This window comes from Megalops cyprinoides, chromosome 4 (assembly GCF_013368585.1).
Source record: "Megalops cyprinoides isolate fMegCyp1 chromosome 4, fMegCyp1.pri, whole genome shotgun sequence".
NCBI lineage: Eukaryota > Metazoa > Chordata > Actinopteri > Elopiformes > Megalopidae > Megalops > Megalops cyprinoides.
The window spans coordinates 36064463-36076771 of NC_050586.1; the positions used below are offsets into that span (position 1 = coordinate 36064463).

The 12309-nt window shown below is 39.4% G+C and overlaps 1 protein-coding gene across 1 annotated transcript in view; it reads left to right on the top strand.

The window, feature by feature from the left end:
- The window catches only part of arid3c (AT rich interactive domain 3C (BRIGHT-like)), an 82791-nt gene that overhangs the window by 55296 nt on the left and 15186 nt on the right, over positions 1-12309 (top strand). The window contains exon 4 of the mRNA XM_036527793.1: positions 4104-4176. Within this exon, the coding sequence (XP_036383686.1) occupies positions 4104-4176 (73 nt within the window). The remainder of the gene's footprint in view (positions 1-4103; positions 4177-12309) is intronic.

Consider the following 12309-nt stretch of genomic DNA (forward strand, 5'->3'; position numbering starts at 1 on the left):
AAATTTAGCAACAAACATGGTTTTTGTTTGCATACATCCAGATGTTTAGGGTTTTGTTCACTGTCACACCCAGCAGGGCATGACTGAAGAGGGTGGAAGTAGGTAGTGGAGTTTCTTCTGATGGACCAGGACCATATATGAACAGCAATTATATGGACAGCAATTATATTTACTCATATACAAACATATATGGCATTATATATGCCTTACATATAAGATATGCTTAATGCATTATATTCAAATATGTAAGGTTTTAAATATGCCTTGCGTGCGATTGGTTGAAAAAAAAACTAGTAGAGCTGGGACTCAGTCTTGTTGCTGTGAGACCTACTTGGGGTTGTGCCTTCTGGCTCATACAGGGGTCCCATTCACTCTACCTCCATGTGTTCCATGGGTTTGGGTACCCCAAAAAACCCAAACACTTAAGTCAGTAGGTAAAGGAGATTAAATGAGACCAGTACATAGTATAGAAAAATACACAGTTGTGTCTTAACTGCACAGTACTGCAGCCCATAAAACGTTTAGGGTTAATTCTGGTTTGCTTTAAATCATCTGCTGGTACGCTGTGTCATTCGAAGTCAAATGTCACAGCGAACATTATACAGAAATTTATGATCTAGCATCTCAAATTGGAAGCGGTGTCCTACTTTTTATCCCAGGTACTGTGGTGCTGGGGCCATCAATTAGACAGATCTGACCGTTTCCGTTAATTCTGCGCTTTGCGGTCAACTTTCCCCAGCGACGCAGAGTGGATTTGCAATGCAGAGCGAATAAACACGTTAACACAGGAGTGTTTTGATTTAAAGATACCGCGGGTAACCAGAGGATTTCCACCTGGTATGAAGCTCAGAATAATGTGATGAATGTGCCTATTCTCTGTGTTTAATTTTCCCCCGCTGAAGGAAGAGGGGAGCCATGTAATGAATTTTCCACTGGTTAATATTTAATGTCGTTGTGGACATTGTGGTGTAAGGTATTGTGACATATGGGCAGAGAGCTAGTCCTCTAATTACTCTTCTATTAGTTCCCCAGGCCTCCTGATGGGCTCTCGGACCAACTCAAGTATCACTGTTACATCACTTCCTGGCCTAATTAAACCATAATGCAATGGAGGAGATATCCGGTACTCGCTAAAATATGCATAATAAAAATGAAATTGATTTTGACACTAACTCATCACCAGCTAATGAAGGCAGATGGGTTTTGTGCTCAGTAAATATCATGTGCGATTCCTTCTCCCCCAGCGAATCGGAACAGAACAAGCAAAACAAGTTAAAAGGTTTAAAAGGTCAGTCACCAGAGACTGCATTCCTTTTTTCCAATGTCTCTTCAGCTTGTGTGGATGAATGCTCTCCAACCTATTTATTCAACCTCACATTACTGCATCCTATTGAGAGTGAATGAGATCACACCAGACAACAGCATAGACCATATACCAAATATAGCTCTAAAGAATTGGTATTAATCCATTAATGCTTGCTGTATTTAACTGATGAAAATTCAGTTCTAAATGTCAATGAATGTTGTCTCAGTTTCCAAATAAAAAATAAGCTGTGAAATTTTAATGCATTCAGAATATAACTCTTTAGTGATAATTCTATGTGTGGTATATGTTATATGTTATAAAAGTACACTACAGATTTTCACTTAGACACTGTAATAATGGATGGTAACTGCTATCACTCTTGTTCAAGCTTCCTCACCCACCTGCTTTCCTGCTATTGAACTGCTTTGTTTCCATGAGAATGGTGACAGCTGATACACTCCTAAATGATCAGTTATTATCTCTTGGGCCTCATTCCTTGTGCCCTGTTGTTTCCAGAGGTCATCCCCCTGTTTTTCCGGTATTGATCGGATGGTCCGTTAACATGGCCTGCAATTTATTGAAAATGACCGTTGAGGGAAGATACTTCCATCAAAAGTTCGGTTTCCACAAGCAGCAGCAGCTCTTAAAAACCATCTGACTTCACATCAAAAGCGTCTTTGCCTGCCTGTCGCTGAATAGGGCAGGTTTAGGAACGTTAGAAGCATTACTGACATGCCAATAAAAGGGAGTAAAAGTAAAAGGAGTCATTTATTTACCACAAAATGGCCCATTTTGGTAAGCTCATTTCATGTTTTCAAGATGGCCAATTTACAGATTTTATTCAGAGCGTTTGTTCAGTAAAGCTCAAAATAATTTGGTCGACTTCTGAATTCCTCTAATTATGTCTGTCTGGCAGTTTAAGTCTTCACATTGTGTTGTGAATTTCATCTCAAGAACTTTAGATCATCTGCTCTAAGGTATGTACATGCACAAACCAACACTGTGTAGATCATCACTCGTGCTTTTTCTATTAGTTTGTGACACGTCTCTTGTCTTCTGTTATCGAAAAACTTGTATGCCCATTTGTTTGTTTGGAAATTACACTACTTTACAAAACATGTCAGACCAACTACCAGTAGCAATATTTTTGCTCATATCAATTGTTTTGCTTCCCAATGTATATTAAACTAAATATTAAACTTATTAAACTTGTTTTTAAAATTATTATAATTATTAACCTCACTAATATTAAACTGTATATTAAACTTAGAGGTGTGCTGAAAGCACATTGTTTTTGTGTGTAGCATCATTGCTTGCACCCAGCGCTGATGCTCATCTGTGCAGGAAAGGTGCAGCTCTGACGCTCCCGGCCGGTCTCCTGTTTGTAACCCCCCTCCTGCGACACACTTTAAAGCCTTTCTCCGTCTTGAAAACCCAACGCGCTCCTCGGATAAAATGCATTTTTTCCTGATATTGTTCTCTCGCAAGGGTGGCATTGCCTCTCTTTGTGTGGCGGAGATATGCCCTTGAGTGCGGTTTCCTGATGCGTCCGTGCTCCACCTGATGTCACAGGGAGGGCCAAGGTCACAGCCCGTGACACACGGAGGTCCTTTTGATCCGACTGCTCTCCGCTGTTGTTTCCTCAGTGCAGGTTTCCTTAAAGCCAAGCAGCTCTCCATGGCTTGTGTAATTAGCTTTACATACATGTGGTGTAGTCTACATACATAAATTAAAAACACAGTGTACAGTTATGCGATTTTGAAAGATAAAGCCGTAGATCTGTGACTTTTTTGTCTTGCAGCTGTGACTTCTGTACATTATGCTGTATTTCACATATACAGAGTGAAAGTGTCATATTTGAAGTATGTGAGAAAAGAAAGCAGTGGAAATGTGAACATGAAATATGTGGATGTTCCCTCTCTATGTAGGGTGTAATTACTGTCATTGTGATAATATTCACTGGAATCGCCACAATTACATAAAGTTCAATAAATCTTTTTTTGTTATTACCTTGTCAAATAAAAGGGGATGGAAATTACTGTGATTGATTATGAAAGTAAATGGCAACTTGTGTGTAAGTGGATGAGGAGGGAAAAGCTGTATACAGAAAGACATTATATAATTGCAGTGCTGAAGCAGGTTCTTATTCAGATGTGCAGTGAATTAGCCGTGCTTAAGTACAGCAGTTGAGGTGTACATCAGATAGGATTTTGCAAATATCTTATAGTTTTGCTACTGTTTTTGTATTCCATGTCATCCCTTACTGTAATATGACCATGTTTATTATTCACACTCAAATTCTGAATATATATATTCTGAATATATAAATTCAGAATTTCTGGGTTTTTCCATGTTTCCAGAGTTCCATGTGAGTATAGAGGTTGGTGTGGTGGGAGGAGCCTAACGTAGGACTGGCTGTAGCAAGTAGGGTGAAAAAAGGGTGCAAAAACAAAACATGATTTTGTTTCAAGACAGTGAATATCATTCTACTGTAGCATATACTTGCATCTGGTTCACAGTCGATAACCTTGTCACTCCTTTGTTTGCATATACACACCTTAGACATAAATTAAATCACTTGAACAACCCTCTCCCCAACCCAACATGACCATGCACACATGCTTCAGCCCCCCAAAGTGAGTAGAGTATATGCAATACATTAGAAATTTTAACTGATTGTCCATTTCCTTATTAGGCTGTAATACTGCATTGGTAACATAGCAGGCATTCTGTTGGGAGGCTGTTTACTGGAATTTTTGAAGACCGCATGACATAAAGTCTCTTTTGTCTTTTACAGTTGTATGAGCTGGATGATGATGAGAAACGGAAGGAGTTCCTTGATGACCTCTTCAGTTTTATGCAGAAGAGAGGTGAGTGGCCCTCTTACTGAGACCTTTAAATTTAAATATTATTGTTGGTAGTAAGTTTTACTAGGAGTAGTTTTTGTATCCAGTGTGACACACAAAAGCACAAGAAAACACGGTGATACAGTTTGAAAACACATGATATGAAAGAGTCATGCCAGTGTAGAAGCCTTAACCACAATTAGCCCTCAAAATTCATAAACAAGCCTCTGAAAAAACTGGGAATAAAACAGAATTCATTTCTGGGTTCAAGATGCATGTTCATAATAAAAAGGTGCTGAGTACATGAGGTGTAACAGCCGGGCTCTGTGTCCTCCACAAACACTTATATTGCATGTCATAAATACATCTCAGCTCCGTCAACAGTTAGAAAGAGCTGGGCCTGACTGCATTTATCCGTACGTATGGTGCGATGCCCGGGTTTTGATACTACAGCGCCACGGCTTCTCCTTGTGCCGTCTGGACAACATACCCACTGTTTGTTTTGCAATTACTTTGAGGATCTGTGAAAACAGCCCAGAAGGGTTGACCTCGCCACAGAGGGGAAGGCGACATCCTGGAATTATGTTGGCCCTGGCATAACGTAATCAGTTTGCAGCTTTGTTGGGCACTGAGCGGGACTGTCACAACGGTTTCCCACAGCAAGCTGCAGTAGGTGCAGGGGGGGTCCGGCACTTTATTGGGGAAATGGATCAGATTGGAAACCTTGCAAAATATGAGGAAGTTGGCCACCCACAAGACGACAGGGACACAATAATGGAACTATTTTGAGAACACGGGACCGACGTGGCGTGTTTTTAATGTTATTTTTTTCAGTCGTCTGGCAGCATACAAGAATCGGACCGAGCGATTTCATGTTTTCAGTATTTCCATTTTGTGTCTATATGCCGCTTCTCAAAGTTAGTTTGTTGAGGAATATTTTGTGGCCAGTTTCTCTGTTCTAGATTAAACAAATAAGCATGCCGTTGCTCATTTATTGCCAATTACAAAAAAGCCTTTGAATTTTACTTGTTTTCTTTCCACTGCTAAATTGACTTCATTTTTGTCACTACAGTGATAGATTCTGAATATACTGAAATGTTACTTTGTGAAGCAAGATGAAAACATTGCTTTAGTACACAGAACATTACATTGTTCTGATGCCTTTAACCTTTAACATTAAATTAAACTTTTGTAAAAGTGGATTTCTACATTTTTAGTGGTTTATAAATATGTAAAAGTAAGTAAAAATTTGCTATACAAACCCATTGAATCTTGATGCAGCAGAGATGAAGTTAATTCATCTGGTGTTTATTGAGAAGAAGAAATCTTTGGGAGAAAGTAGTAAACAAAAAATATTCTGAGCAACCAGTTACCCCATGTAACTAAGTTACTTAGTCATCTCATCAACACAATATTTTTACTCCAGAGAACTCCGTGTGTGTTTGAGGGCAGAGAAGAGGTCAATTTGCTCTAAAGAAAAATGTAATAAGTTTGTTTTCTGTCAGTGTAAAACCAAAGGGCACATGTACAATGCCACAGCTGGAATTTAAATCGATGCGCACAGTGCCTGTAAATCAATCCCAACTTACTGACAAATGCAGTTAAAATTTGAATGAAGGGAGTATTAGTTCAGACATGCAGCCTTTTTTAAACTGGCGCACATACATCTTGGAGAGGACTTGCTCAATAACAGGGGGAATTAATCACTTCTGTTGAACAAAAGTGCTGCAAATTCCTTCTGTTAGAGAGGTGGGAGGCGAAGGGGGAACTTGAGTCTTAATCCATTAATGAGTGTCTATGGTAGCTCAGGGTGTGGAGAGGTTTTACCCCCGGGCCTGGAGTGTCACTCATTTTATCATCTGTCAATTAAATAATGAGCATAACATAGAAAAAAAGCTGGTATGGAGCTGTTATTGAGACTAAACACCTTCACCTGAATGAATTACATTCGTAACTAAATTACCTCTTGTAATTCTTTCAAAATTACAAAAAAACTGTCAAAAGTACCTGTGATTTTTCTTTTCATTTTTTTTTATTATAAACCAGTGATAGATATTTTTATTTTTCTCATATTCAGTTATGGTTGTGCTGTTGATTTGAACTGACAGAAATGCATGTGGCAAGAGAAGAATGGAAGCTCTCTTCCCCATCGATTCGCTGCGCTTTCAACTGTGTACCATCAGCATTTTATGCATTTATAATTCCTGTATGATTTATTTCATTAATGATTAATTCTTGAGAAGCTCCACACACATTTGTAGGTTCCTGCGGTGCTGATATTTGGACCTGTTTACCAGATGGCCTCTGGGGGACATGATAATATGGATTAGCGTTATTTTTCAGCTGGCCATGACTGCTTCATTTGCAGCTAATGACAGAGAGGTAGTCAGCGCGAGCCAGGCTGATCGCGCGGAATCTGCACTCTGTCTCCTTGATAAAGTTAATCAGAAAGGGCAGGCCGAGCATCCTGATCAATGCTTCTTGAAAGCGCCACTGTCATTAGCGTGGCTAATAACCTGATGGCAAAACGCAGCGTTCTCTTCAAAAACGCGACACCGGTGTCACCGGCTTTTAAATCTGTTGCGCTTCTGGGTAAATATTCCAGATTCACAGACGGCCTGAAATCAGAAAGGTATGAGATGTTTCATTGGCCATTCACGCTGAGAATGCCTGGCAGATCTGTCACATCTCGTAAAATGATTGATGACTGGAATGCGGGGCACTTATATTGCTGACGACATTGGTCGTTTCTCTGTTGTCTGATCTAACTGAAACAACCTGTGGTGAGTCACTCCCCCAACAGACTGGGTTATGATAGCTCACATATGCAAATAGGAGAGGAAGAAGTCTTAGCACACTGCTACCTGGCCAAACCCTTGTTCGTCTGACTCATGTGCTTGCAAAGATCATTAAATGCTGTCACTGTCTGCGAAATGTATGAATCTCAAACATCTTGTGCGACAGAGAGTGTACACATGATCTCATGAAGCCACGCTTGAATTGAGTCACAATGGCTTTTTATTGCAAGGCGTGTCTGGAACATTTGTTCCGTGAGTCATGAGCCCTTTATTTTAATATAGTTTCATTTAATATCACATTTCCTAAGCGAAACAAGTGTTGAAAAACAAGCAAACAAGCAAAAAAAAAATAATAAATCTGATAGCGCTTCCCTGTAAGAATGCTAATGGTTCGCAGTTGTGCAGGGGGGACTTCAAAGCCCACATCACTTGAATTCCATTAGCCCATACTTGCACCAACACGTAACTGTGGCGCGCAGTCTCTCTTTATCCCGCCAGCATTTCAGACATATTAGCACACTTCTGTGAAAGGTAAGAAACACAGGGATAACGATTTGACCAGCCCTTTATGAGTTTTTCCTCTCTCTCATAGACTTGTCACTCTGCTGAAGCTACGTGTCTGATGTGAGATTAGGAATTTTTACAACCGATACGCCAGATATAAGCCTCCTCTTCTCATTTAGTGTTTTGCCATAGGGCAGAAAGCCCAGGCTTGACAGTGCAAACAAAAAATGAGGAAGCTGATTTAACTTCCTAACCCTGGTCACACGAGTAAATACTGAGTGTTCCAGTAAGTTATTACTCGCCAAAGGTGCTATAATCATCCATTAGCTCAAACGCTAATTCTTCATTTTTGCTTAATTTCATGTCAATTGCATGCTACAGCAGTCATTGAGTGAATATATTAACAGACAAATATGCTGTTTTGGGATTTTGAAACATATTTGGGTTTTTGTTTATATTCGATAAAATACTGTTAGTGTGATAAAGGGTATGTTTTCAGGAAGTGATGACATTTGAAAGCACTTAGTACTTTTGTGGGGCGCAATTTGTTTTCATGCAGGACTGCCACCACCCCTGGTTTTCAGACACCCCTCTCAAAGTTATTTTTTTTCCCTGCAATCCTTTGTCCGTACCCGCAAGGTCTGATCATTCTAAAGCACTGAGTCAATTCAAAATAAGTAACCTCTTGCCGTTTTGCCAGACTTTGAGAAAGTGATTTGTGTCGAACATATATCAAACTATCAAAACAATTCCTCACGTGCAAACGTCGGTTTCAGCTGTTCTTATTGGTCCACCCTGACAAAAACACATTCCCGTGTTGAGGCTGGTCTGGAGGCAAACATCAGTCCATGTGTCTCGTCTCCTTTTAAGCCATTGGAGCATTGACTGGAGGGATGGGCCCATCTGAACCAAAACAACCGCTGTCTCTCAATTGCCCTCTCACTGATTAGAATCTCCTCCCGCTGTTCGAGGAGGAAAGAATGCCAGCTTTGTGTTTTGTTTAAATCGTATCACTTAAGTAGGGCCATTCCTTGCTATCCTCCATGTTGATAATGCTCAGAGGGCCAGATGAGGAGGGACGCGTGGTGATCCCCGCGTCTCTGCCTGGGAGCAGTGTCGGTTCCCTTCCTCACATTCTGCAGAGGGGCTGTAGCAGCACAGCGTGGCAGCTGGTGCTCCTCCTGGATGTTGTCTTTGTCACATTCTTGACATGTGATGTAACCCTCCCAGGGCCCATAAGTAAATTTACAGAGTTTTCTCTAATTGGGTTATTCATTTCAACAACACTGTAGCTGACTCTGAAGGAAAGATTATGTGTGCCATTTGCTGGCAATGACAGGGCGTTGGTAATTCACATCCAACCTCTGTGATTGCCTTACCTTTTTCTCTGCAGCCTTAAAAATGTGCAAGACAGGTTTTGAAGTTTCTGTATATGTCATGAGCATCTTGCTTAAACCTAACTTCGTAGACCGTTTGATTAACATTCCAGGAAGCCCTGACGCGGTATTAACAGCATGATTTATTTGCAATTGTGGGGGCCGACCAAAAGATGGAACATTAAGGGATAAAGATCATACAACAATATGGTATTGGTAAAATAGAGATTTGAATTTAAATTGTGTGAACCTTTTCAGATATTACTTAACCAGAAAGTTTCAAAATAATTACCTTAACATCATGTAAGCAGTGATACTCTGTTTTGCATTTTTTATGGAATTTATTTTATACCTGTTCATCAAAGGAAATTGCTTAAATCAGAGGGAATTGAATAAATAAAACTAATACTAAATAAAAAGTTAATTAAAGATTTTCCATATTGCATATCAACTTATTTTATTTTCTGCCCATGGCACACACAAAAAGAAGGCCAGCTTTGCTCTCTTTTCCTTGACTTTTTCTGAGAATTGGGACCAACAGTGGAAACCATATGAAAAGTCCAGTTGTTGTTTTGGTAGTGGTCTAAAATAGGGTGACCTTTTTACTGTGGGTCACATTTAGTTAGTCTAAATTCAGCTATATGAAGCAGCTATAGGAGCAGATGAAAGGTCATTGATCAATGATACCACCCAAGATCTTATTTATAACCAGGAACAGTGTGCGTTACAGCAGAATATGAGCCTATACCTTGTTGCTCAACTAACTAACTAACTGTGTGTGCATGTGTATGGGAATGTATGTATGTACGTATGTATATATTTACTGTTAGACAGATAGATAGATAGATAGATGGATCATGTTATGGAGCCAACCTTGGCTGTATACTTTAGTAAGCAACTTACCTTGCTTGCGAAAATATTCAGCTGTATGAATGGATAATACAGTATGTAAGACTGAAGCTCTGTTACTATACTAAATGCATGAAGAAAAATGCATTTTCTTTTTAGTTAGCATTAATGTTATTGTATTTGCTTGTTCAGGAATTGGTTCTTATAGGTTCAGGAATGTCTGAAACATTGGTTCTTCTTCTCTTTATTATTATTACTATTATTTTGACATTAGTTATTTATTATTATATGAAGAAAATCTGCCTAAATGTCCCCACAAATTCCAGTGTCTTCATTAGTGTGACTAGTTGTTAGAGGTTTTTACTCACTTGGGTGAAATTCAGTATTGCGCTGTGTGGGGCAAAAAGACAGTTACCTTTGCCTCACAGTCTGTGTGAAATGTTTTAGCCCTCTGTGAAAAGTGGCAGTAACATAAAACATCAGGGAAATGGAATATTACAGGTTAAAGGGTAAAACTAAAATGAAATTAATAGGCCTGATACAGTTGCGAGAGGGGTAAATTCAGAGATGGCAGTTTTACTGCAACAGTATTTTCTCTCCCTCTTCTTTTGTGACTGCTCTCGTCTGTCGGCATGAAACAATGCTAACATTGCTCTGATCGCCGTGTTCTATAGGGATGCTGTGGGGGAGTGCACGTTAATTAGAGGACTTTGCTGGTGTCTGGATTAATGAACACACTATTGAATACCACATCAACCCCGGCCAGAGGTTAATGTTTTGCTAATTAACAGGAAAGAAAACTCTTACCCTTGTCCCATTTAGCGGGAAAGTGCAAAACATTAATGCTCGCCATCCAGTAAGCAGTTTTACTGCAAGTCGATTGCAGCAAACATGCATTACAGATTAAGGGGGCCAGTTCAGATTTAAGAGTGCTGAGTTCTTTTTCTGCGCACCTCCTGTAAACACATTATAGTTTTTGGTATCCAGACCTAATGAACACAGATCTACAGTATGTTTCTCTAAAATGAGAGGTACAAAACTTCATACTCTGAATACATTTATTTCACCCTGGAAAACAACAGCTCCCTTCTGTGAGGCTGGTGGCTCATACAATATTCACACAGAGTTCCACTACAGCCATGTGTCCTCATTACAGAACACAGCTGTGAGACATGACATGATACATGAAATGTAAGTATCAAATATTTGGATAATAATAATAATAAAAAGAAGAAGAAGAAAGGCAATGGCTTATTTGGTTTCCCTGGCATCACTCATGATACAAACATGCATATGTTGGGCTCGTGAGTGGGTCAGCTGGAAAGGCACTCCTCTTGACTGCAGGCTGAGCCCTACGGCTCAGGTTCAATCATCCCGACAGTGACTGGGAGCCCACAATGGTCAAAAAAATTGGCTTCATTCCACCAACAGTAGAGGTAGGTTGGTCAGCCAGGCTGTCCTCACAACTGTCAGGCACCTAAAGACTCTTCAGGCGAAGTGCTCGGTTAACATTATTGAAGTAGAGCCTGTCCTCCAATTGTCATCTCCTTCACTCTGGTGCACTGTGGGACTTGTAGTCTGAAAAATAGTTGTTTGGTGCATTTGAGTGTACAGGAGGAATGCATTTGTCTCACTTAAGTGCTCCTGTGTAAAGGCAGTTGAAACAGTTTTAATGTTCAATTAGTGATTCCAAAAAGGGTTGCATGAAGGGGAAAAAAGCATCACAGTTTTTTCTTAATGTGTGACACAGACACTCGTTTCTGGCAAACTGCACATGGACTGCTAATATAGGCTGTAGAGCCATGGAACTCTTAGTTCCAGTGGAGCACTTAAGTATCGATTACACATACACATATCTCAAGTCCAATTTGGCCCCCAAATGAGTACTAGAAGATTGAATGGCAATTGCATTTAAATGGAATGCTATTTCACTTTATAAAAATACGCATAAACATATTTAAATTGAATATTATTTCATTTTATAAAGGTATGCATAAACATATATAAATAGAATGTTATTCTGCTTTTTAAAGGTATGCATAAACATATTTAAATGGAATGTTATTTCACTTCAAAAAGGTATGCATAAACTGCATACATGTATATGTCTGAATGAAATCTGGGGCTTTCATATAAAGATCATTTTGGAAATGTAATTTTACTGTTAGAATTGGCAACAATAGTAGTGTATTATACAATTTTATGCTTATTGGGGTAGTTATATTAAGCTTTAAGGTATAATTTGACAGTGTAAATATTCACAGAAAACCTAAATAATACAAACAATCAGCACATCTTGCATCATTATTTGGACTATTTTAACCATTATAAAATATTTGAAAATACATCTTTGAAAGATATTAAATTTATTTTTTATACCAGGCTTTTGATAATTGACCCATTTCAAGTAGCAAAAGAGATAATGCAGATTACGCTGATTTGAGATTTCTTTGCTTTTTTCTGGTAAGCAAAGATTCCCCCGGGGCTACAGGGCTACCTCACCGATAATTCCTGACTCTAATGCTAATTAAGATGTGCAAACAGGCAGGGGGGAAAGATTCACTCCCTGTTGTAGCCTAGTGACACATCTAAGTCGTGGTTAATGACAGTAGTCAACCCTGGCCTGCGGG